The sequence below is a fragment of the Hyla sarda genome, chromosome 1 (genome assembly GCF_029499605.1).
Source record: "Hyla sarda isolate aHylSar1 chromosome 1, aHylSar1.hap1, whole genome shotgun sequence".
Classification (NCBI taxonomy): domain Eukaryota; kingdom Metazoa; phylum Chordata; class Amphibia; order Anura; family Hylidae; genus Hyla; species Hyla sarda.
Genome location: NC_079189.1, coordinates 605,764,310 through 605,792,305, shown reverse-complemented (window position 1 = coordinate 605,792,305; position 27,996 = coordinate 605,764,310). Strand labels below are relative to the sequence as shown.

General features: G+C 46.6%; 1 protein-coding gene across 5 annotated transcripts in view; it reads right to left on the bottom strand.

The window, feature by feature from the left end:
* The window catches only part of LOC130296951 (zinc finger protein OZF-like), a 28,606-nt gene extending 5,999 nt beyond the window's left edge, over nucleotides 1–22,607 (bottom strand). The window contains exons 1-3 of one of the 5 annotated variants that reach the window (XM_056549035.1): nucleotides 22,340–22,607; nucleotides 265–391; nucleotides 114–181 (exon numbers count right to left, since the gene is read on the bottom strand). In XM_056549035.1, coding sequence (XP_056405010.1) covers nucleotides 114–181; nucleotides 265–352 — 156 coding nt within the window. In that variant the 5' untranslated portion in view covers nucleotides 353–391; nucleotides 22,340–22,607. Of the gene's footprint in view, nucleotides 1–113; nucleotides 182–264; nucleotides 392–4,019; nucleotides 4,174–22,339 lie in introns of those variants that run through there. The other 4 variants (XM_056549041.1, XM_056549027.1, XM_056549052.1 and 1 more) reach the window with 4 other exon arrangements.
* Between the last annotated feature and the right edge of the window lie 5,389 nt (nucleotides 22,608–27,996).

Here is a 27,996-nt window from a genome sequence, read left to right as displayed (position 1 = left end):
GCTAATCCTGCCATCTCCACAAGTATAAAGCATATAATACTGTAGGATAAAACAAGACTGAACACAAGAGCTTCACAGCCCTTCTACAGATCATAGGGAATATCTCCATCTACCTGATCCTGATCCTGTGGAAGAAGAGGACGGGGACACCTCTCTGCTGCTGTTCTCTTACTGGATCTGACTGTAGGGAACACATACAGAGACTGAATTCATTCTTTACATACAAATAATGAGAGGACGTGTGTATATAGTCATGTCTATTACCTGCTGATGTGAGGGGCTGCTGATCCTCCATCATCACCTGATCCTTGTACTGATCCTTGTGTCCTTCTACATACTCCCACTCCTCCATGGAGAAATACACCGCCACGTCCTGACACCTTATAGGAACCTGACACACAATGATACAGTCATCACCCCGACCCCTCCAGTGGTGTTACTGTATAATGTCCCAGCATTCCCAGCAGTGTCACCTCTCCAGTCATCACCAGACCCCTCCATTACTGTATAATGTCCCAGCAGTGTCACCTCTCCAGTCATCACCAGACCCCTCCATTACTGTATAATGTCCCAGCAGTGTCACCTCTCCAGTCATCACCAGACCCCTCCATTACTGTATAATGTCCCAGCATTCCCAGCAGTGTCACCTCTCCAGTCATCACCAGACCCCTCCATTACTGTATAATGTCCCAGCATTCCCAGCAGTGTCACCTCTCCAGTCATCACCAGACCCCTCCATTACTGTATAATGCCCCAGCATTCCCAGCAGTGTCACCTCTCCAGTCATCACCAGACCCCTCCATTACTGTATAATGTCCCAGCATTCCCAGCAGTGTCACCTCTCCAGTCATCACCAGACCCCTCCATTACTGTATAATGTCCCAGCATTCCCAGCAGTGTCACCTCTCCAGTCATCACCAGACCCCTCCATTACTGTATAATGTCCCAGCAGTGTCACCTCTCCAGTCATCACCAGACCCCTCCATTACTGTATAATGTCCCAGCAGTGTCACCTCTCCAGTCATCACCAGATTCCTCCATTACTGTATAATGTCCCAGCAGTGTCACCTCTCCAGTCATCACCAGACCCCTCCATTACTGTATAATGTCCCAGCATTCCCAGCAGTGTCACCTCTCCAGTCATCACCAGAACCCTCCATTACTGTATAATGTCCCAGCATTCCCAGCAGTGTCACCTCTCCAGTCATCACCAGACCCCTCCATTACTGTATAATGTCCCAGCATTCCCAGCAGTGTCACCTCTCCAGTCATCACCAGACCCCTTCATTACAGTATAATGTCCCAGCAGTGTCATCTCTCCAGTCATCACCAGACCCCTCCATTACTGTATAATGTCCCAGCAGTGTCACCTCTCCAGTCATCACCAGACCCCTCCATTACTGTATAATGTCCCAGCAGTGTCACCTCTCCAGTCATCACCAGACCCCTCCATTACTGTATAATGTCCCAGCAGTGTCACCTCTCCAGTCATCACCAGATCCCTCCATTACTGTATAATGTCCCAGCAGTGTCACCTCTCCAGTCATCACCAGATCCCTCCATTACTGTATAATGTCCCAGCATTCCCAGCAGTGTCACCTCTCCAGTCATCACCAGACCCCTCCATTACTGTATAATGTCCCAGCAGTGTCACCTCTCCAGTCATCACCAGACCCCTCCATTACTGTATAATGTCCCAGCAGTGTCACCTCTCCAGTCATCACCAGACCCCTCCATTACTGTATAATGTCCCAGCATTCCCAGCAGTGTCACCTCTCCAGTCATCACCAGACCCCTCCATTACTGTATAATGTCCCAGCATTCCCAGCAGGGTCACCTCTCCAGTCATCACCAGACCCCTCCATTACTGTATAATGTCCCAGCAGTGTCACCTCTCCAGTCATCACCAGACCCCTCCATTACTGTATAATGTCCCAGCATTCCCAGCAGTGTCACCTCTCCAGTCATCACCAGACCCCTCCATTACTGTATAATGTCCCAGCATTCCCAGCAGTGTCACCTCTCCAGTAATCACCAGACCCCTCCATTACTGTATAATGTCCCAGCATTCCCAGCAGTGTCACCTCTCCAGTCATCACCAGACTCCTCCATTACTGTATAATGTCCCAGCATTCCCAGCAGTGTCACCTCTTCAGTCATCACCAGACCCCTCCATTACTGTATAATGTCCCAGCATTCCCAGCAGTGTCACCTCTCCAGTCATCACCAGACCCCTCCATTACTGTATAATGTCCCAGCAGTGTCACCTCTACAGTCATCACCAGACTCCTCCATTACTGTATAATGTCCCAGCAGTGTCACCTCTCCAGTCATCACCAGACCCCTCCATTACTGTATAATGTCCCAGCATTCCCAGCAGTGTCACCTCTCCAGTCATCACCAGACCCCTCCATTACTGTATAATGTCCCAGCATTCCCAGCAGTGTCACCTCTCCAGTCATCACCAGACCCCTCCATTACTGTATAATGTCCCAGCATTCCCAGCAGTGTCACCTCTCCAGTCATCACCAGACCCCTCCATTACTGTATAATGTCCCAGCAGTGTCACCTCTCCAGTCATCACCAGACCCCTCCATTACTGTATAATGTCCCAGCAGTGTCACCTCTCCAGTCATCACCAGACCCCTCCATTACTGTATAATGTCCCAGCAGTGTCACCTCTCCAGTCATCACCAGACCCCTCCATTACTGTATAATGTCCCAGCAGTGTCACCTCTCCAGTCATCACCAGACCCCTCCATTACTGTATAATGTCCCAGCAGTGTCACCTCTCCAGTCATCACCAGACCCCTCCATTACTGTATAATGTCCCAGCAGTGTCACCTCTCCAGTCATCACCAGACCCCTCCATTACTGTATAATGTCCCAGCAGTGTCACCTCTCCAGTCATCACCAGACCCCTCCATTACTGTATAATGTCCCAGCAGTGTCACCTCTCCAGTCATCACCAGACCCCTCCATTACTGTATAATGTCCCAGCATTCCCAGCAGTGTCACCTCTCCAGTCATCACCAGACCCCTCCATTACTGTATAATGTCCCAGCAGTGTCACCTCTCCAGTCATCACCAGACCCCTCCATTACTGTATAATGTCCCAGCATTCCCAGCAGTGTCACCTCTCCAGTCATCACCAGACCCCTCCATTACTGTATAATGTCCCAGCATTCCCAGCAGTGTCACCTCTCCAGTCATCACCAGACCCCTCCATTACTGTATAATGTCCCAGCATTCCCAGCAGTGTCACCTCTCCAGTCATCACCAGACCCCTCCATTACTGTATAATGTCCCAGCAGTGTCACCTCTCCAGTCATCACCAGACCCCTCCATTACTGTATAATGTCCCAGCATTCCCAGCAGTGTCACCTCTCCAGTCATCACCAGACCCCTCCATTACTGTATAATGTCCCAGCAGTGTCACCTCTCCAGTCATCACCAGACCCCTCCATTACTGTATAATGTCCCAGCATTCCCAGCAGTGTCACCTCTCCAGCCATCACCAGACCCCTCCATTACTGTATAATGTCCCAGCATTCCCAGCAGTGTCACCTCTCCAGTCATCACCAGACCCCTCCTTTACTGTATAATGTCCCAGCAGTGTCACCTCTCCAGTCATCACCAGACCCCTCCATTACTGTATAATGTCCCAGCATTCCCAGCAGTGTCACCTCTCCAGTCATCACCAGACCCCTCCATTACTGTATAATGTCCCAGCTGTTGGCTGTCTGAGCATGCTGTAGTTGTACAGTTTTGCAACAGCTGGAGGTACCCTGGATGGGAAACACTGACATATACTATGGGGGAGATTTATCAAAACCAATGTAGAGGATGAGTGGACCAGTTGCCCATATATATTAGTATTTCCTAACTGGGGTGCCTCCAGGTGTTGCAAAATTACAGCCCCCAGCATGCTGGAAGTTGTAGATTTGCGACAGCTGGAGGCACCCCAGTTAGTAAACACTGGAATATACACAGTGTAGATGAGAACACATACACTTTACCTCTGTACTATGTCAGCTCTCCTCACTTCCTCTTCTTCTGTCTGCACTTCCTATTCCTCCCATAATACCCAGCATGCCTAGAGCCTGACTACCAGTCCGCCCAGTACTCCCAGTGCCGCCCCCGGGCTCTTCCCACTACACCCAGATCTCTTCCTGTATTTCTCTCACACACAACCTCCTCCTCCTCCATAAACACCTATTGTAGTAACTATATATCCATATATATTCACACCTACCATGTATGCAGTATAATCAGTACACTGACACCTTTTTAGGAGAACTTACTATATATAGATATTGTATGTATATATGTAATGTGCATGTAGCTGAGCTGTATGTGTACACAGTAGAGCTGTATATGTGTAATGTACATGTAGCTGAGCTGTATGTGTACACAGTAGAGCTGTATATGTGTAATGTACATGTAGCTGAGCTGTATGTGTACACAGTAGAGCTGTATATGTGTAATGTACATGTAGCTGAGCTGTATGTGTACACAGTAGAGCTGTATATGTGTAATGTACATGTAGCTGAGCTGTATGTATACACAGTAGAGCTGTATATGTGTAATGTACATGTAGCCGAGCTGTATGTATACACAGTAGAGCTGTATATGTGTAATGTGCATGTAGCTGAGCTGTATGTGTACACAGTAGAGCTGTATGTGTGTAATGTACATGTAGCTGAGCTGTATGTGTACACAGTAGAGCTGTATATGTGTAATGTACATGTAGCTGAGCTGTATGTGTACACAGTAGAGCTGTATATGTGTAATGTACATGTAGCTGAGCTGTATGTGTACACAGTAGAGCTGTATATGTGTAATGTGCATGTAGCTGAGCTGTATGTGTACACAGTAGAGCTGTATATGTGTAATGTACATGTAGCTGAGCTGTATGTGTACACAGTAGAGCTGTATATGTGTAATGTACATGTAGCTGAGCTGTATGTGTACACAGTAGAGCTGTATATGTGTAATGTACATGTAGCTGAGCTGTATGTGTACACAGTAGAGCTGTATATGTGTAATGTACATGTAGCTGAGCTGTATGTGTACACAGTAGAGCTGTATATGTGTAATGTACATGTAGCTGAGCTGTATGTGTACACAGTAGAGCTGTATATGTGTAATGTGCATGTAGCTGAGCTGTATGTGTACACAGTAGAGCTGTATATGTGTAATGTACAGGTAGCTGAGCTGTATGTGTACACAGTAGAGCTGTATATGTGTAATATACATGTAGCTGAGCTGTATGTGTACACAGTAGAGCTGTATATGTGTAATGTACATGTAGCTGAGCTGTATGTGTACACAGTAGAGCTGTATATGTGTAATGTGCATGTAGCTGAGCTGTATGTGTACACAGTAGAGCTGTATATGTGTAATGTACATGTAGCTGAGCTGTATGTGTACACAGTAGAGCTGTATATGTGTAATGTACATGTAGCTGAGCTGTATGTGTACACAGTAGAGCTGTATATGTGTAATGTACATGTAGCTGAGATGTATGTGTACACAGTAGAGCTGTATATGTGTAATGTACATGTAGCTGAGCTGTATGTGTACACAGTAGAGCTGTATATGTGTAATGTACATGTAGCTGAGCTGTATGTGTACACAGTAGAGCTGTATATGTGTAATGTACATGTAGCTGAGCTGTGTGTGTGTAATGTACATGTAGCTGAGCTATATATGTGTAATGTACATGTAGCTGAGCTGTATGTGTACACAGTAGAGCTGTATATGTGTAATGTGCATGTAGCTGAGCTGTATGTGTACACAGTAGAGCTGTATATGTGTAATGTACATGTAGCTGAGCTGTATGTGTACACAGTAGAGCTGTATATGTGTAATGTACATGTAGCTGAGCTGTATGTGTACACAGTAGAGCTGTATATGTGTAATGTACATGTAGCTGAGCTGTATGTGTACACAGTAGAGCTGTATATGTGTAATGTGCATGTAGCTGAGCTGTATGTGTACACAGTAGAGCTGTATATGTGTAATGTGCATGTAGCTGAGCTGTATGTGTACACAGTAGAGCTGTATATGTGTAATGTGCATGTAGCTGAGCTGTATGTGTACACAGTAGAGCTGTATATGTGTAATGTACATGTAGCTGAGCTGTATGTGTACACAGTAGAGCTGTATATGTGTAATGTGCATGTAGCTGAGCTGTATGTGTACACAGTAGAGCTGCATATGTGTAATGTGCATGTAGCTGAGCTGTATGTGTACACAGTAGAGCTGTATATGTGTAATGTGCATGTAGCTGAGCTGTATGTGTACACAGTAGAGCTGTATATGTGTAATGTACATGTAGCTGAGCTGTATGTGTACACAGTAGAGCTGTATATGTGTAATGTACATGTAGCTGAGCTGTATGTGTACACAGTAGAGCTGCATATGTGTAATGTACATGTAGCTGAGCTGTATGTGTACACAGTAGAGCTGCATATGTGTAATGTACATGTAGCTGAGCTGTATGTGTACACAGTAGAGCTGCATATGTGTAATGTACATGTAGCTGAGCTGTATGTGTGCACAGTAGAGCTGTATATGTGTAATGTACATGTAGCTGAGCTGTATGTGTGCACAGTAGAGCTGTATATGTGTAATGTGCATGTAGCTGAGCTGTATGTGTACACAGTAGAGCTGTAAATGTGTAATGTGCATGTAGCTGAGCTGTATGTGTACACAGTAGAGCTGTATATGTGTAATGTACATGTAGCTGAGCTGTATGTGTACACAGTAGTGCTGTATATGTGTAATGTACATGTAGCTGAGCTGTATGTGTACACAGTAGAGCTGTATATGTGTAATGTACATGTAGCTGAGCTGTATGTGTACACAGTAGAGCTGTATATGTGTAATGTACATGTAGCTGAGCTGTATGTGTACACAGTAGAGCTGTATATGTGTAATGTACATGTAGCTGAGCTGTATGTGTACACAGTAGAGCTGTATATGTGTAATGTGCATGTAGCTGAGCTGTATGTGTACACAGTAGAGCTGTATATGTGTAATGTACATGTAGCTGAGCTGTATGTGTACACAGTAGAGCTGTATATGTGTAATGTACATGTAGCTGAGCTGTATGTGTACACAGTAGAGCTGTATATGTGTAATGTACATGTAGCTGAGCTGTATGTGTACACAGTAGAGCTGTATATGTGTAATGTACATGTAGCTGAGCTGTATGTGTACACAGTAGAGCTGTATATGTGTAATGTACATGTAGCTGAGCTGTATGTGTACACAATAGAGCTGTATATGTGTAATGTACATGTAGCTGAGCTGTATGTGTACACAGTAGAGCTGTATATGTGTAATGTACATGTAGCTGAGCTGTATGTGTACACAGTAGAGCTGTATATGTGTAATGTACATGTAGCTGAGCTGTATGTGTACACAGTAGAGCTGTATATGTGTAATGTGCATGTAGCTGAGCTGTATGTGTACACAGTAGAGCTGTATATGTGTAATGTGCATGTAGCTGAGCTGTATGTGTACACAGTAGAGCTGTATATGTGTAATGTGCATGTAGCTGAGCTGTATGTGTACACAGTAGAGCTGTATATGTGTAATGTACATGTAGCTGAGCTGTATGTGTACACAGTAGAGCTGTATATGTGTAATGTACATGTAGCTGAGCTGTATGTGTACACAGTAGAGCTGTATATGTGTAATGTGCATGTAGCTGAGCTGTATGTGTACACAGTAGAGCTGTATATATGTAATGTACATGTAGCTGAGCTGTATGTGTACACAGTAGAGCTGTATATGTGTAATGTACATGTAGCTGAGCTGTATGTGTACACAGTAGTGCTGTATATGTGTAATGTGCATGTAGCTGAGCTGTATGTGTACACAGTAGAGCTGTATATGTGTAATGTACATGTAGCTGAGCTGTATGTGTACACAGTAGAGCTGTATATGTGTAATGTGCATGTAGCTGAGCTGTATGTGTACACAGTAGAGCTGTATATGTGTAATGTACATGTAGCTGAGCTGTATGTGTACATAGTAGTGCTGTATATGTGTAATGTACATGTAGCTGAGCTGTATGTGTACACAGTAGGCAAATGGGGTTTCTATAGTCTTGCGGCTGTTTCGCGATTTAGGAGTGCACTCGGTTACTCATAGGCCCACTATGTGGCTGCATGTACGGGCAGTTTGCCGCTTCGAGGAGGCCAGGGGCGATGCGGGGGAAGGGAGGGTGGGTTGTGTGGTGGCAACAGCTGGAGGCACAAAGTGGGTCGGGTCACACGTAACGGATCCGCAGTGTACTTTACACTGCGGATCCGTTACGTTTTACCCTATGCTTAGCGGTATCTGTTTTCTGGTTAGGGATTGGGTGGAGTTTCTCTTTCTCTGCGCGTCTTGTTCTTCCTTTTGTAGTTAAATGGGGTTTGGGCCTGCTCACTGGGACAGGTCTGTTCTCCTTCCTGTTACTTTTATTTGTAGCTACTCCTGGCCCAGGGAAGGTATTTGCTGATTATTAAAAATTGTACATATTGCTTGATTGATGTCTATGGCCTTAATTCTCTTAACCACGTGTTTTTTTAAAAGGGGTACTCCGGAGCTCCAACGCTCGGAGCAGGAGGCCGTGATTGTGACATCACGGCCACGCCCCTCGTGACATCACACCATGCCCCCTACATTTATGTCTACGGGAGGGGGCGAAACGCCCCCTCCCATAGACATAAATGGAGGGGGCATGGCATGATGTCACAAGGGGCGTGGCCGTGACGTCATGACCACTGCTGCAGTTCTAAACAAACGACGGGTGCTGTGGGGGGTTGCGAGGGGCCCTAACAGCGGGACCCCCACGATCAGACATCTTCCTTTGGATAGGGGATAAGATGCGCATGTGTGGAGCGCATAATGGCCGGGTTACTAATGCGCTTGGTGATGTTTTACATGTCTATGCCATGTGTTTATGGAGCGCATGATGGAACGTACAGGGCAAAATATACCATGCGCACGGCATTATGACTGCCTTACTATGCGCATGTGGTCACTTCCGCTGAATGGAGCGCATTATGGAACGCATAAGGCGGGGCTTAGTATGCGCAGGGCAAAGACTTACATGATTTTTACATGATTATTTGGGGGGTACCTGCCGGAAGCCTGATGATCCGTGATGGAAGAAACGCGTTGAGAGTGTATTCAATATCATTTTGACATCAGTCTGTATCAGGGCCAGATTAAGGCTGCCTGGAAGACAGAGCACTTCATTATGATGGGCCCCCCGACAGTTCCCCCACATTAGGTTGGCTGTATAGTTCCCCCGCATTAGGTTGGCAGTACAATTTCCCCACATTAGGTGCAGTATAGCTCCCCACATTAGGTGCAGTATAGTTCCCCCACATTAGGTGCAGTATAGCTCCCCACATTAGGTGCAGTATAGTTTCCCCACATTAGGTGCAGTATAGCTCCCCACATTAGGTGCAGTATAGTTCCCCCAGATTAGGTGCAGTATAGTTCCCCCACATTAGGTGCAGTATAGTTCCCCCACATTAGGTGCAGTATAGTTCTCCCCACATTAGGTGCAGTATAGTTCCCCCACATTAGGTGCAGTATAGTCTCCCCACATTAGGTGGAGTATAGTTCCCCACATTAGGTGCAGTATAGTTCCTCCACATTAGGTGCAGTACAGTTCCCCACATTAGGTGCAGTATAGCTCCCCACATTAGATGGAGTATAGTTCCCCACATATAGTGCCCCCCGACAGTTCCCCCACATTAGGTTGGCTGTATAGTTCCCCCGCATTAGGTTGGCAGTACAGTTTCGCCACATTAGGTGCAGTATAGTTTCCCCACATTAGGTGCAGTATAGTTGCCCCACATTAGGTGCAGTATAGTTCCCCCACATTAGGTGCAGTATAGTTCCTCCACATTAGGTGCAGCATAGTTCCCCCACATTAGGTGCAGCATAGTTCCCCCACATTAGGTGCAGTATAGCTCCCCACATTAGGTGCAGTATAGTTCCCCCACATTAGGTGCAGTATAGTTCCCCCACATTAGGTGCATTATAGTTCCTCCACATTAGGTGCAGCATAGTTCCCCCACATTAGGTGCAGCATAGTTCCCCCACATTAGGTGCAGTATAGTTTCCGCACATTAGGTGCAGTATAGCTCCCCACATTAGGTGCAGTATAGTTCCCCCACATTAGGTGCAGTATAGTTCCTCCACATTAGGCTGGTAGTATAGTTCCCGCACATTAGGTGCAGTATAGTTCCCCACATTAGGTGCAGTATAGTTGCCCCACATTAGGTGCAGTATAGTCCCCCACATTAGGTGCAGTATAGCTCCCCAGATTAGGTGCAGTATAGTTCCTCCACATTAGGTGCAATATAGTTCCTCCACATTAGGTGCAGTATAGTTCCCCACATTAGGTGCAGTATAATTCCCCCACATTAGGTGCAGTATAGCTCCCCACATTAGGTGCAGTATAGTTCCCCCACATTAGGTGCAGTATAGTTCCTCCACATTAGGCTGGTAGTATAGTTCCCGCACATTAGGTGCAGTATAGTTCCCCACATTAGGTGCAGTATAGTTGCCCCACATTAGGTGCAGTATAGTCCCCCACATTAGGTGCAGTATAGCTCCCCAGATTAGGTGCAGTATAGTTCCTCCACATTAGGTGCAATATAGTTCCTCCACATTAGGTGCAGTATAGTTCCCCACATTAGGTGCAGTATAATTCCCCCACATTAGGTGCAGTATAGCTCCCCACATTAGGTGCAGTATAGTTCCCCTCACATTAGGTGCAGTATAGTCTCCCCACAGTAGGTGCAGTTTAGCTCCTCACATTAGGTGCAGTACAGTTCCCCCACAGACATACAGCCTTCAGCCATATACAGTGTATGGCTGGAGGCTGTATGCCTGTTTACTGTCCCACTTCAGTGCTCTGACCACCGCTCCACCGGTCCGGGGTCACAATCCCCGGTCATAGTCCCGGGACCAAAGGAGCGGAGGTCGGAACACTGAAAACGACGTGCCGCTGGTAACTTACAATGCGCGCGCGTCCTCTTCAATGCTCTGCTTTTCTCGTATGGGCGCACGCAGGGATGTCAGTGACGTCCCTGCGTGCGCTACTTACCTGGCCGCCCCTGCGTTTTTAAAGTTAATGCAGGGGCGGGCCTGGAGTGGGGGCCTCCTGCGGGCCCAGGACCCAGAGCAGGCGCTCCATGAGCGCCAATGATGATCCGGCCCTGGTCTGTATAAGTATATGCTTTAAATGGGCACTGTCATGAAATGAAAAAATTGATATGTTGTAGTACTTAAGTACTACAACATATCTCTAATATACTTTAATAAAAAAAAAGTGATTTTAAAACAGTTTAAAATCACTTTTAACCCCTTCCCGCAGAATGTCATATATAAACGCCGGGTTGTGCAGTGCGTTCGCGCATCCCGGCGTTTATAAATGACATTCAGTTAATCCGGCGATGCGCATCGCACGGGTTAACTGGCAGAAGTCCCGCTGTTTCCAGCAGGGGACAACTTCTGCTTCACCCCCAGGACCATCAATTGATGGTCCTGGTCAGCGATCACTGTGATTGGTCCCTGTGGACCAATCACAGTGATCTGGGGTGAAAGTTCAGATCCCCCGCACTGCCCGCCCCTGGAAGTCGGGCAGAACGGGGGACGAAGGCTGCAGGGGCTCGCGGGGACCTGCGGCATTCGGGGGGAACACGTGGGGACCGGCGGACTTACCTGATTCAGCGGCGGGACCGAGGAGCAGCGCGGGACCGGCCACGTGGACGAGCAGCGACGGGTAAGTATGTGGTCCTCAGAGGCAGCAGTGAAGATCTTCACTGCTGCTTCTAGGAGTCTGAAAACTACAACTCCCAGCATGCCTAGACAGCCTTTGGCTTTCTGGGCATGCTGGGAGTTGTAGTTTTGCAACATCTGGAGGGCCTCAGTTTGGAGACCATTGTATAATGGTCTCCAATCTGTGCTCTTCCAGCTGTTGCAAAACTACAACTCCCAGCATGCACTGACTGTCCAGGCATGCTGGGAGTTTTAGTTCAGCAACATCTGGCCCTTCAGATGTTGCCGAACTACAACTCTCAGCATGCCCTTCAGCTGTCTGGGCATGCTGGGAGTTGTAGTTTTGCAACAGCTGGAGACACACTGGTTGGGAAACATTGTTTCTAACTCAGTGTTTCCTAACCTGTGTGCCTCCAGCTGTTGCAAAACTATAACTCCCAGCATGCACTAAAAGACCATGCATGCTGGGAGTTGTAGTTTTGCAACATCTGGAGGGCCCCAGTTTGGAGACCATTGTATAATGGTCTCCAATCTGTGCTCTTCCAGCTGTTGCAAAACTACAACTCCCAGTATGCACTGACTGTCCAGGCATGCTGGGAGTTTTAGTTCAGCAACATCTGGCCCTTCAGATGTTGCCGAACTACAACTCCCAGCATGCCCTTCAGCTGTCTGGGCATGCTGGGAGTTGTAGTTTTGCAACAACTGGAGACACACTGGTTGGGAAACATTGTCTGTTTCTAACTCAGTGTTCCCTAACCTGTGTGCCTCCAGCTGTTGCAAAACTATGACTCCCAGCATGCACTAACAGACCATGCATGCTGGGAGTTGTGGTTTTGCAACAGCTGATGCAAGTCCCCCCCTTCCCCCCCGCCATGCCACCCCCGTGAATGTACAGGGTACATTCACATGGGCGATGCTTTTACAGTGGGTTTCTCGCATCTTGAGATGCAGCAAATTTTGCGCTGGGAAACTCGCTGTAATCCCCCCGCCCATGTGACTGTACCCTAAAAACACTACACTACACTAACACAAAATAAAATAAAAAGTTAAAAACACTACATATACACATACCCCTACACAGCCCCCCTCCCCCAATAAGAACGTCCGGTACACCACTGTTTCCAAAGCAGAGCCTCCAGCTGTTGAAAAACAACAACTCCCAGTATTGTCGGACAGCCGTTGACTGTCCAGGCATGCTGGGAGTTTTGCAACAGCTGGAGGCACCCTGTTTGGGAATCACTGGCGTAGAATACCCCTATGCAAATCCCTAATTTAGGCCTCAAATGCACATGGCGCTCTCACTTTGGAGCCCTGTCGTATTTCAGGGCAACAGTTTAGGGCGACATATGGGGTATCGCTGTACTCGGGAGAAATTGCGTTACAAGGTTTGGGGGGCTTTTTCTTCTTTAACCCTTCATGAAAAGGAAATGTTGGGGTCTACACCAGAATGTTAGTGTAAAATATTTTTATTTTTTACACTAACATGCTGATGTTGCCCTATACTTTACATTTTCACAAGAGGTAAAAGGGAAAAAAGCCCCCCAAAATTTGTAATGCAATTTCTCCCGAGTACGGAGATACCCCATATGTGAGCGCAAAGTGCTCTGGGGGCGCACAACAAGGCCCAGAAGGGAGAGCGCACCATGTACATTTGAGGTGATTTGCACAGGGGTGGCTGATTGTTACAGCGGTTTTGACAAACGCAAAAAAAAAAAAAAAACCACATGTGACCCCATTTCGGAAACGACACCCCTCACGGAATGTAATGAGGGGTGCAGTGAGAATTTACACCCCACTGGTGTCTGACGGATCTTTGGAACAGTGGTCCATGAAAATGAAAACTTGTACAGCCCACTGTTACAAAGATCTGTCAGACACCAGTGGGGGGCAAATGCTCACTGTACCCCTTGATACGTTCCTCAAGGGGTCTAGTTTCCAAAATGGTATGCCATGTGTGTTTTTTTTTTTGCTGTTCTGGCACCTTAGGGGCTTCCTAAATGCGACATGCCCCCCGAGCAAAATTTGCTCTCAAAAAGCCAGATATGACTCCTTCTCTTCTGAGCATTGTAGTTCGCCCATAGTGAACTTCAGGTCAACTTATGGGGTACCTCCATACTCAGAAGAGATGGGGTTACAAATTTTGGGGGGTATTTTCTGCTATTAACCCTTGCAAAAAGGTGAAATTAGGGGGGAAACACACATTTTAGTGGAAATTTTATTTTTTTTTTTTACATATGCAAAAGTCGTGAAACACCTGTGGGGTATTAAGGCTCACTTTATTCCTTGTTACATTCCTCAAGGGGTCTAGTTTCCAAAAAGGTATGGCATGTGTGGGGTTTTTTGCTGTTCTGGCACCATAAGGGCTTTCTAAATGCAACATGCCCCCAAAAACCATTTCAGAAAAACGTACTCTCCAAAATCCCCTTATCGCTCTTTCCCTTCTGAGCCCTCTACTGCGCCCGCCGAACACTTTACATAGACATATGAGGTATGTGCTTACTCGAGAGAAATTGGGCTACAAATAGATCGATACATTTTCTCCTTTTACCCCTTGTAAAAATTTAAAAATTGGGTCTACAAGAACATGCGAGTGTAAAAAATGAAGATTGTGAATTTTCTCCTTCACTTTGCTTCTATTCCTGTGAAACACCTAAAGGGTTAAAATGATGACGGAATGTCATTTTGAATACTTTGGGGGGTGCAGTTTTTATAATGGGGTCTTTTGTGGGGCATTTCTAATAAGAAGACCCTTCAAATCCACTTCAAACCTGAACTGGTCCCTGAAAAATAGTCAGTTTGAAAATTTTGTGAAAAATTGGAAAATTGCTGCTGAACTTTGAAGCCCTCTGGTGTCTTCCAAAAGTAAAAACTTGTCACTTTTATGATGCAACTATAAAGTAGACATATTGTATATGTGAATAAAAAAATTTTTTATTTGTAATATACATTTTCCTTACAAGCAGAGAGCTTCAAAGTTAGAAAAATGCAAAATTTTCAAATTTTTCATCAAATTTTAGGATTTTTCACAAGGAAAGGATGCAAGTTACCACAAAAATTTACCACTATGTTAAAGTAGAATATGTCACGAAAAAACAATCTCAGAATCAGAATGATAACTAAAAGCATTCCAGAGTTATTAATGTTTAAAGTGACAGTGGTCAGATGTGCAAAAAACGCTCTGGTCCTTAAGGCCAAAAGGGGCTTGGTCCTGAAGGGGTTAAATTCGGCCACTAGGGGTCGCCCTCCTAGTGGCCGAATGCCTTGGGCAGTGACGTCACTAATGAATTTCGACTCGTTGAAGCCTGGCAACGAGTCGGAATTCATTCACTGTGGTGCTTGCTCCCGCCTGTCAATCAGACAGGTGGGAGCGAGCGCTTTGAATGAAGAGGACGCGCGCAGGCTCCCTGGCTGGCCCCGGCGACAGATTATCTATGTTGTGTCTGTTACTGAATGTTTTTGCGGGGGGAGGGGAGGGGGGGTAGTGGGTTGTGCGGCGCAGCAGGGCCAGGGGGGTTGCGGGCTGCGTGGCGGGAGCGGGATGGGCCATCACGGTGTGCCTCCAGTTGTTTCCCCACTACAACTCCCAGCATGCCCTGACAGCCAGTAGATGTCAGGGCAAGCTGGGAGTTGTAGTGGGGAAACAGCTGGAGGGACACTGAGTAGGTTAACTAAGGGGGGGGGGAGGGAGTTGAGCAGCGCGACGGGGGGGGGGGGGGGGGTTGTTTTTGCGGGCTGCGCGGCGGGGAGAGGGATGTGCAGCCATCATGGTGTGCCTCCAGGCATCAGTGACGTGGTGCCTGCTGGGGAAGTCTGCCAGGTAGTGAGCACACTACCAGGCAAACTAAATGCCATTTTTAAAATAGTAAAAAAAAATAATAATAAAGGCAGGGAGGGGGTTAGGGATAGAAGGGCAATAGGCAGGGACAGAAAAAAAAAAAAACATGATGGTGGGAGCTACACTTTAAATATCTTCATATCTCTCTGATCAAGTCCTCAAGCCATATAACGCCATGCGGAAAACACGGATATGGTACAAAAAAAAAGTTGTGGTCTACATGGTGCAGGTTGCCATGTACAACTCTTTTGTACGGTCCCAGTATGCTGGCAACACAGGGACATTCCTGCAGGACCAAGAGGTTATACAAAGGCCCTTATCTTTGGCGAACAGCAAAGAGCGGGTCAGAGCACCTCAGGAACTGGAGGTACCCGTATCGTCCCAGGCCAACACTTTCCAGGTGAGGTCCCCTACACTGGAAAGAAGGGGCGATCCCAGAAAAAATGCAGAGTGTGTCACAGGAGGGGGATATGGAAGGACACCACCACTCAGTGTGACACTTGCCCCGATCATCCGGGCCTCTGCATTAAGGATTGCTTCAGGGAGTATCACACTTCCATGCGGTACTGCATTTTTTTAATCCTTTTTCCTGATTTTAATTCCCCAGAATTCTACCCCAATGTACCAGCTTGGAGTACATTGTTGTGATCGCCTGGGGGTGTAGGGTATATGGGGTGTAGCTGTGCGGTTATTAAAGGGTGTCTGGTTAACCCTTTCTATTCATGACGCCAGGGTGAGGGCTCCTCTGCAATGCTTGTCCTACCACCACCCTTCCCAAGAGCGATAGGGAGGTATGGAATAATTGAATGTCCACAACCGGAGAGTTTGCTGAAAACAGTCGGAACTTCTACCGAAGATTTTATGCAAGTTTCATAACCAGAACAGTCTCTATACAGGCAAAGTCGCTTAGAGATTGACAGTGGTTGGGACCTTAAGCGTTTTAGAGTCCGTAGACTGATATGCGATGTTCCGTTGGATTTAGCAGTCATGCTAGCTATAGCGGGGATTTAGTTTAGGACTTACGGTTTGATTGAGGCTGAGGCCGGCAGGCTTCAGGCCTAGAGTGTCTTTGTAAGTTGCGCAGATCCGTCCTGATAGTGCGCCATCCACAAGAGCAGCAACCCAAGAGAGCGATCATTGGCTACAGCTCCCTTATATGGGCAGGGGCTGGCCTTAAGCTGATTGGTCCAGTACTTCTGTCAATCATCTTTACAAAGGGTTATGGGTAATCATGTGACCCAAGGACCTCCAAAGGTCCTCCAACATACCATAGAGGAATTAACATAGTCACATGACCAAAGGTCCTGCGACGCTACAAAGGTAAGCATACTAATATGTATTATATTAAATATACCCATTATTAACTATGTACACATAAACATTATAAAATTAGAGAAGGAGGAGGTGACTAGGGGCTGCCCCACCTGGGGGACCCTACCTGAACGTAGTAACGCTGACTTTGGGAACACCATAAAAGGTACGGTATGCAATACGGTACCGGGACACCACAAACCCCTTTACTTAAAATAAGTCGGCCTCGACGTCTGTCCCCTAAGACAGAGGGACGAAGTGAAGGTTGATTTAAAACAGTCCTGGGCATAATTTTTCAAATGTCCATTAGTCAGGCTGTATAACACTACAAGGTTTATTTAACTTTTTAAAGGTACAAACATATACATGGGTAAACTCATGAACAGGATTACTTGGTTCATGAATTTAGTAACAGGATGACATTATTATACATGAGATACATCCTAGCACTTTTACTTAACATTTTTAAATCTCACTAAACATTTTTTTGCCATACTAGTTACCTGTTTAGTACACTGAGGGTTTTTACTGGCTTGCCTGTGGCTATCTACCAATAAGCTAGCTACTAGGGTCCATTGGCTACACGCTCTTACCCCTAGAACACAACAGATAAACCTTACCTAGGTTACCTTTTTGATTACGTATAATACTTTAGCTCACAAGAGCACCTACTGGCTGGGCAGGGCATTTCGCACACGAAAGAGAACTAAGAGAAGAGTTAGTATACACAACAGTGGCAGGAATTGGAAAATGACATAGGCTACAATTCCTAAAGCGTTTACTTGAGTGCAAGATATTTTTGTTGTTTGGTGTACTAAGTTTTAAGTGAGGTAAGTACACTTGAGTGATTAGTTTGGGGTACTATGTGTACAGTACTACGTGAAATGTCAGTCTTGGTACCTTAAGGGTGGTTTTCCCTGTGTAGACCTTTGAGAAGGTGTTAGTGATGGGTGACGGAAATGTTACTCCCAGAGGAGCTGAGAGAGCCACCTACTAGCAACTACTACAACACTTATTATTTATTTATTTTTTTCCTTTTGTGTACACGTGCATAAAGCAAAAATTTTCCATGTACAATAACCATTTACATTTGGTTACCTTAGCATAAACATTTATTAGACACTCCAAGAGGGTTCAGGTGCATTCACCTGATAAGTGCAATTTGAGCAAAAGAATATTACATTACTGTTGAGGTATTTACACGTAAACAGACGTGCAAGGATCAGCAGTCCACCTGCACTAAGAGTCCACAGATCACGGCTAGCGCAGTTTAGCCGGGTACACACTTACGAGTCTCCTACAGCTAGGAGTCTCTTGGTCTAAGGACCAGGCACAAAAGCTTAATGGTTACGGTGTCAACTGGAACAGTCTTAGCATAGTCCTGCTAGGTACACTTCTTGAACGTTGCAGAAAAGTCTGTGAAGACAAAACTTTAACCCCTTAAGGACCGAGGGTTTTTCCGTTTTTGCATTTTCGTTTTTTCATCCTTGCCTTTAAAAAATCATAACTCTTTCAATTTTGCACCTAAAAATCTATATGATGGCTTATTTTCTGCGCCACCAATTCTACTTTGTAATGACGTCAGTCATTTTGCCCAAAAATCTACAGCAAAATGGGAAAAAAATCATTGTGAGACAAAATTGAAAAAAAAACGCAGTTTTGTAACTTCTGTTTCTACGTAGTGCATTTTTCGGTAAAAATGACACCTTAAGTTTATTCTGTAGGTCCATACGATTAAAATGATACCCTACTTATATAGGTTTGATTTTGTCTTACTTCTGGAAAAAATCATAACTACATGCAGGAAAATGTATACGTTTAAAATTGTCATCTTCTGACCCCTATAACTTTTTTATTTTTCCGCGTATGGGACGGTATGAGGGCTCGTGATCTGAAGTTTTTTTCGGTATAATTTTTGCATTGATAGGACTTATTGATCGCTTTTTATTCATTTTTTCATGATATAAAAAGTGACCAAAAATGCACTATTTTGGACTTTGGAATTTTTTTGCGCGTACGCCATTGACCGTGCGGTTTAATTAACGATATATTTTTATAATTCGGACATTTCCACGCGCGGCGATACCATATATGTTTATTTTTATTTACACCGGTTTTTTTTTTTATGGGAAAAGGGGGGTGATTCAAACTTTTAATAGGGAAGGGGTTAAATGATCTTTATTCACCTTTTTTGCACTTTTTTTTGCAGTGTTATAGCTCCCATAGGGACCTATAACACTGCACACACTGATCTCTTATACTGATCATTGTTATCCCATAGGGACCTATAACACTGCACACACTGATCTATTACATTGATCACTGGTTTCTCATAGGAAACCAGTGATCGATGATTCTGCCGCTTGACTGCTCATGCCTGGATCTCAGGCACTGAGCAGTCATTCGGCGATCGGACAGCGAGGAGGCAGGTAGGGACCCTCCAGCTGTCCTGTAAGCTGTTCGGGATGCTGCGATTTCGTCGCGGCTATCCCGAACAGCTCCCTGAGCTAACCGGCATGCTTTCACTTTCACTTTAGACGCGGCGTTCAACTTCGAACGCCGCGTCTAAATGGTTAATAGTGTGCAGCACCCGATCAATGCCGCACGCTATTAGCCACGGGTCTCGGTCGTTGTTAGAGGCCGGGCCCGACCCGCTATGACGATCGGGAGCGGACACATGACGTACCGGTACGTCATGTGTCCTTAAGAGGTTAAGAAAAGACAAGTGTCACATTTTAGAAGAAACTCTTGCGATGTCGTCCGGCTCCTCTTCTAGAACCTCTACCCCTCTCAAGATCACAAACAGGCAAAGAATTGATGTGGCTTTCCCACACATTAGTGAGGGTAGAGTGTGACACTGTAGGGTTAAGATTAATAGTTGGTGCTGGTTGATACGGCCCCACCTCCTTGTCGGGAATGAGCCGCAGCACTTTCGTGGGTACCTGGTGGGCAGGCCAAACCTCCACGCCGGGAGTAGGTCTAGGTACTGTGGTTGGTGCCGGCAGTTGAGGCCAAACCTCCTTGGTAGGAGTAGGCCTGGGCACTTTGCAGGAAACAGAAGGAAGTGGCTGCTGCTGTAGAAACTCCTCCTCAGGCTTGAAGGTGGAGGCATCAGGAGCGGGCCATTTCGGCCTCAGCTGGAAGGGGTCCTCTTCCCAATCAGTGGATGGAAAATACTTGAAATGAAGCTGGGTTGGAGCTGCTGGTCTGGTGACTGCGACAGCCCACTCTCCTCGCAGGCCCTGGACGGGTGTGTATTCCACTATCTCACCCAACTCCAAGGAGCTGTACAGCTCGTCGGTTTACCAAGATGGTATAGCCGGTGTGGCAATCAATGAGGGTACCGTAACCTCTGACCTTGTCAAACTTGGCCACTGTTGCTCTGCGACGTTCCAAGGGCTTCTCCCCTTCTCGGGGATAGTCCCACATGCAAATGTAGAGTGCCTTCATTTCTTTGATGTTTTCTTGGTAGCGGATCCTCTCCCCACGAGGTAGATGCACATGCTTGGGGCATAAAGTTCTCGGTGTCGGGCCTTTAGCTTTTCCATCAATTCATCCATTTCTGCCTCGTGATGGGCCCTTTCCCTCTGTGCCTTAGGGACCGGTGGAAGGGACTTCCCAGGCAGGGGTTGGAGAACATCATGCATGTACTGGATCATTTCGGGTTCATCCCCAAAGGTCCATTTAGGCAATCTTGGTGAGCGTGGTCGTGCACTCGGCAAAGCAGACAGGGGTATTTCTGGCTCAGGGCGGGTGGAGGAAGAAAATGCAGCTTCTGATGGGGTACTTACAGAAGACTCCTCCGTCGGGATCTCAGCCCACGAACCCCATGTCCGGTGGTGAGGGGACAGTCTCACAGGTGACGATGCTCCAGGTGTCCCAGCGATTTCCCCTGGAGGGGTATCCGGGCAGTCATTGTTATCATCGGGCAGTGGGGGAAGATTGCAGGCCCCCTCTTCATCCAATGATAACCACTGCAGACGGTCGTCAAGCTCGTGGAATAGTTGGTCTGCGACTGCGACAACTTTGCTTTGCTCCGGCGCCATCTTGGTGCTCACGCCACGTGGAACGCTACTCTCCGCCATGTCTGTACTCTGCATCTCTCCCTTGTGCAGACTGAAGAGGTCCCTGTGCAGGGCTCGTTTTATAATGGGCTTCTCCAAAATGGCTGCTGGCCGGAAGGACGCCATCGGGGCAGCCCCAACTTCCGATCCCCCCGGAAACAACAGCAGTGAATTTAAGTTCCCTTTTGGCTGCAACACATTTACTTGATAGCCACGCCCAGGGGTGGGCCGTGGTCCAGCACGGGCTTTCTTTGCGCGCTTTTCCGGCAGGAGGTTAACTCTTGCATCGCTGACCGGACCAGAGGATCGTAGTATGAATTCACTTCTCTCTTTACACATTTCTACAGCCGATACATTTTCGCCTCGCCCCCTTACTTTTCGCGTGTGCTCTCTGCACGCGGCACCATCCACACGATCCTGAATACTTAAATGGTGCTTCGTAACACATTGATAAAGTCTTTTTCATAGGGGGAGTACACTTAAACTGGTGGCAAGAGCTGTAGGCACACACCCGTATCCTGTTCGTGACGCCAAAAAGCTATGTGATAGCCTGGGGGAGTAGGGTATATAGGGGTGTAGCTGTGCGGTTACTAAGGGTGCTTGCTTAACCCTTTCCATTCGTGATGCCAGGGTGAGGGCTATTCTCTGTATGATTGCCCTACCGCCACCCATAGGGAGATAGGAAATAATTGATTGCCAACAACCGGAGTTTTGCAGAAACTTGTCGGAACTTTTACTGAAGATTTTAGGCAATAATGAACAGGAACAGTCCATATTACAGAGTCTATTAGAGCTTGAGAAGTGGTTGGGACCTCGTGAGTCTATTGAGCTTAGGAAGATAATTGTTACGGTGATCCACTGGATTTAGGGGTTTAGATTTGGTCCAGTAATCACGCTAGCTTTAGCGGGGATTGAGATTTCAACTCACGGTTTAGTTTTATGCTGAGGCCGGCAGGTTTCTGGCCTAGCTTGTCTTTGAAAGTTGCGCAGATCCGTCCTGCTAGTCCGGCATCCACGCGAGCAGCAACCCAAGAGAGCGATCATTGGCTACAGCTTCCTTATATGGGCAGGGGCTGGACTTAAGCTCACTGGTCCATAACAACTGTCAATCTTCTGTACAAAGAGTTATGGGTAAACATGTGACCCAAGGACCTCCAAAGGTCCTCCAACATACCATAGGGGAATTAACATAGTCACATGACAGAAGGTCCTGCGACGCTACCAAGGTAAGCATACTAATATACATTATATTAAATATATACATTTAGAAATTACAAAACTAGAAAAGAAAAGACGACTAGGGGCTGTCCCACATGGGGGACCCTACCTGAACATAGTATCTCTGACTTTGGGGACCACCATACAAGGTACGGTATGTAATGCGGTACCGGGACACCACAAGGAGACAAGAGGAGTGAGGATCCTGATCACAAGAGCTTACAATCTATGAGGAGGAGACAAGAGGAGTGAGGATCCTGATCACAAGAGCTTACAATCTATGAGGAGGAGGAGACAAGAGGAGTGAGGATCCTGATCACAAGAGCTTACAATCTATGAGGAGGAGGAGACAAGAGGAGTGAGGATCCTGATCACAAGAGCTTACAATCTATGAGGAGGAGACCAGAGGAGTGAGGTTCCTGATCACAAGAGCTTACAATCTATGAGGAGGAGACAAGAGGAGTGAGGATCCTGATCACAAGAGCTTACAATCTATGAGGAGGAGACAAGAGGAGTGAGGATCCTGATCACAAGAGCTTACAATCTATGAGGAGGAGGAGACAAGAGGAGTGAGGATCCTGATCACAAGAGCTTACAATCTATGAGGAGGAGACAAGAGGAGTGAGGATCCTGATCACAAGAGCTTACAATCTATGAGGAGGAGGAGACAAGAGGAGTGAGGATCCTGATCACAAGAGCTTACAATCTATGAGGAGGAGGAGACAAGAGGAGTGAGGATCCTGATCTCAAGAGCTTACAATCTATGAGGAGGAGACAAGAGGAGTGAGGATCCTGATCACAAGAGCTTACAATCTATGAGGAGGAGACAAGAGGAGTGAGGATCCTGATCACAAGAGCTTACAATCTATGGGGAGGAGACAAGAGGAGTGAGGATCTTGATCACAAGAGCTTACAATCCATGAGGAGGAGACAAGAGGAGTGAGGATCCTGATCACAAGAGCTTACAATCTATGAGGAGGAGACAAGAGGAGTGAGGATCCTGATCACAAGAGCTTACAATCTATGAGGAGGAGGAGACAAGAGGAGTGAGGATCCTGATCACAAGAGCTTACAATCTATGAGGAGGAGACAAGAGGAGTGAGGATCCTGATCACAAGAGCTTACAATCTATGAGGAGGAGGAGACAAGAGGAGTGAGGATCCTGATCACAAGAGCTTACAATCTATGAGGAGGAGACAAGAGGAGTGAGGACCCTGATCACAAGAGCTTACAATCTATGAGGAGGAGACAAGAGGAGTGAGGATCCTGATCACAAGAGCTTACAATCTATGAGGAGACAAGAGGAGTGAGGATCCTGATCACAAGAGCTTACAATCTATGAGGAGGAGACAAGAGGAGTGAGGATCCTGATCACAAGAGCTTACAATCTATGAGGAGGAGGAGACAAGAGGAGTGAGGATCCTGATCACAAGAGCTTACAATCTATGAGGAGGAGGAGACAAGAGGAGTGAGGATCCTGATCACAAGAGCTTACAATCTATGAGGAGGAGGAGACAAGAGGAGTGAGGATCCTGATCACAAGAGCTTACAATCTATGAGGAGGAGGAGACAAGAGGAGTGAGGACCCTGATCACAAGAGCTTACAATCTATGAGGAGGAGACAAGAGGAGTGAGGATCCTGATCACAAGAGCTTACAATCTATGAGGAGGAGGAGACAAGAGGATTGAGGATCCTGATCACAAGAGCTTACAATCAATGAGGAGGAGACAAGAGGAGTGAGGATCCTGATCACAAGAACTTACAATCTATGAGGAGGAGACAAGAGGAGTGAGGATCCTGATCACAAGAGCTTACAATCTATGAGGAGGAGACCAGAGGAGTGAGGTTCCTGATCACAAGAGCTTACAATCTATGAGGAGGAGACAAGAGGAGTGAGGATCCTGATCACAAGAGCTTACAATCTATGAGGAGGAGACAAGAGGAGTGAGGATCCTGATCACAAGAGCTTACAATCTATGAGGAGGAGGAGACAAGAGGAGTGAGGATCCTGATCACAAGAGCTTACAATCTATGAGGAGGAGACCAGAGGAGTGAGGTTCCTGATCACAAGAGCTTACAATCTATGAGGAGGAGACAAGAGGAGTGAGGATCCTGATCACAAGAGCTTACAATCTATGGGGAGGAGACAAGAGGAGTGAGGATCTTGATCACAAGAGCTTACAATCCATGAGGAGGAGACAAGAGGAGTGAGGATCCTGATCACAAGAGCTTACAATCTATGAGGAGGAGGAGACAAGAGGAGTGAGGATCCTGATCACAAGAGCTTACAATCTATGAGGAGGAGGAGACAAGAGGAGTGAGGATCCTGATCTCAAGAGCTTACAATCTATGAGGAGGAGACAAGAGGAGTGAGGATCCTGATCACAAGAGCTTACAATCTATGAGGAGGAGACAAGAGGAGTGAGGATCCTGATCACAAGAGCTTACAATCTATGGGGAGGAGACAAGAGGAGTGAGGATCTTGATCACAAGAGCTTACAATCCATGAGGAGGAGACAAGAGGAGTGAGGATCCTGATCACAAGAGCTTACAATCTATGAGGAGGAGACAAGAGGAGTGAGGATCCTGATCACAAGAGCTTACAATCTATGAGGAGGAGGAGACAAGAGGAGTGAGGATCCTGATCACAAGAGCTTACAATCTATGAGGAGGAGACAAGAGGAGTGAGGATCCTGATCACAAGAGCTTACAATCTATGAGGAGGAGGAGACAAGAGGAGTGAGGATCCTGATCACAAGAGCTTACAATCTATGAGGAGGAGACAAGAGGAGTGAGGACCCTGATCACAAGAGCTTACAATCTATGAGGAGGAGACAAGAGGAGTGAGGATCCTGATCACAAGAGCTTACAATCTATGAGGAGACAAGAGGAGTGAGGATCCTGATCACAAGAGCTTACAATCTATGAGGAGACAAGAGGAGTGAGGATCCTGATCACAAGAGCTTACAATCTATGAGGAGGAGACAAGAGGAGTGAGGATCCTGATCACAAGAGCTTACAATCTATGAGGAGGAGGAGACAAGAGGAGTGAGGATCCTGATCACAAGAGCTTACAATCTATGAGGAGGAGGAGACAAGAGGAGTGAGGATCCTGATCACAAGAGCTTACAATCTATGAGGAGGAGGAGACAAGAGGAGTGAGGATCCTGATCACAAGAGCTTACAATCTATGAGGAGGAGGAGACAAGAGGAGTGAGGATCCTGATCACAAGAGCTTACAATCTATGAGGAGGAGGAGACAAGAGGAGTGAGGACCCTGATCACAAGAGCTTACAATCTATGAGGAGGAGACAAGAGGAGTGAGGATCCTGATCACAAGAGCTTAAAATCTATGAGGAGGAGGAGACAAGAGGATTGAGGATCCTGATCACAAGAGCTTACAATCAATGAGGAGGAGACAAGAGGAGTGAGGATCCTGATCACAAGAACTTACAATCTATGAGGAGGAGACAAGAGGAGTGAGGATCCTGATCACAAGAGCTTACAATCTATGAGGAGGAGACAAGAGGAGTGAGGATCCTGATCACAAGAGCTTACAATCTATGAGGAGGAGACAAGAGGAGTGAGGATCCTGATCACAAGAGCTTACAATCTATGAGGAGGAGGAGACAAGAGGAGTGAGGATCCTGATCACAAGAGCTTACAATCTATGAGGAGGAGACAAGAGGAGTGAGGATCCTGATCACAAGAGTTTACAATCTATGAGGAGGAGGAGACAAGAGGAGTGAGGATCCTGATCACAAGAGCTTACAATCTATGAGGAGGAGACAAGAGGAGTGAGGATCCTGATCACAAGAGCTTACAATCTATGAGGAGGAGGAGACAAGAGGAGTGAGGATCCTGATCACAAGAGCTTACAATCTATGAGGAGACAAGAGGAGTGAGGATCCTGATCACAAGAGCTTACAATCTATGAGGAGGAGGAGACAAGAGGAGTGAGGATCCTGATCACAAGAGCTTACAATCTATGGGGAGGAGACAAGAGGAGTGAGGATCCTGATCACAAGAGCTTACAATCTATGAGGAGGAGACAAGAGGAGTGAGGATCCTGATCACAAGAGCTTACAATCTATGAGGAGGAGGAGACAAGAGGAGTGAGGATCCTGATCACAAGAGCTTACAATCTATGAGGAGGAGACAAGAGGAGTGAGGATCCTGATCACAAGAGCTTACAATCTATGAGGAGGAGGAGACAAGAGGAGTGAGGACCCTGATCACAAGAGCTTACAATCTATGAGGAGGAGACAAGAGGAGTGAGGATCCTGATCACAAGAGCTTACAATCTATGAGGAGGAGACAAGAGGAGTGAGGATCCTGATCACAAGAGCTTACAATCTATGAGGAGGAGGAGACAAGAGGAGTGAGGATCCTGATCACAAGAGCTTACAATCTATGAGGAGGAGGAGGAGTGAGGATCCTGATCACAAGAGCTTACAATCTATGAGGAGGAGACAAGAGGAGTGAGGATCCTGATCACAAGAGCTTACAATCTATGAGGAGGAGACAAGAGGAGTGAGGATCCTGATCACAAGAGCTTACAATCTATGAGGAGGAGACAAGAGGAGTGAGGATCCTGATCACAAGAGCTTACAATCTATGAGGAGGAGGAGACAAGAGGAGTGAGGATCCTGATCACAAGAGCTTACAATCTATGAGGAGGAGACAAGAGGAGTGAGGATCCTGATCACAAGAGCTTACAATCTATGAGGAGGAGACAAGAGGAGTGAGGACCCTGATCACAAGAGCTTACAATCTATGAGGGGGAGACAAGAGGAGTGAGGACCCTGATCACAAGAGCTTACAATCTATGAGGAGGAGACAAGAGGAGTGAGGATCCTGATCACAAGAGCTTACAATCTATGAGGAGGAGACAAGAGGAGTGAGGATCCTGATCACAAGAGCTTACAATCTATGAGGAGGAGGAGACAAGAGGAGTGAGGATCCTGATCACAAGAGCTTACAATCTATGAGGAGACAAGAGGAGTGAGGATCCTGATCACAAGAGCTTACAATCTATGAGGAGGAGGAGACAAGAGGAGTGAGGATCCTGATCACAAGAGCTTACAATCTATGAGGAGGAGACAAGAGGAGTGAGGATCCTGATCACAAGAGCTTACAATCTATGAGGAGGAGACAAGAGGAGTGAGGATCCCGATCACAAGAGCTTACAATCTATGAGGAGGAGACAAGAGGAGTGAGGATCCTGATCACAAGAGCTTACAATCTATGAGGAGGAGACAAGAGGAGTGAGGATCCTGATCACAAGAGCTTACAATCTATGAGGAGGAGGAGACAAGAGGAGTGAGGATCCTGATCACAAGAGCTTACAATCTATGAGGAGGAGACAAGAGGAGTGAGGATCCTGATCACAAGAGCTTACAATCTATGAGGAGGAGACAAGAGGAGTGAGGATCCTGATCACAAGAGCTTACAATCTATAAGGAGGAGACAAGAGGAGTGAGGATCCTGATCACAAGAGCTTACAATCTATGAGGAGGAGGAGACAAGAGGAGTGAGGATCCTGATCACAAGAGCTTACAATCTATGAGGAGGAGACAAGAGGAGTGAGGATCCTGATCACAAGAGCTTACAATCTATGAGGAGGAGACAAGAGGAGTGAGGATCCTGATCACAAGAGCTTACAATCTATGAGGAGGAGGAGACAAGAGGAGTGAGGATCCTGATCACAAGAGCTTACAATCTATGAGGAGGAGACAAGAGGAGTGAGGATCCTGATCACAAGA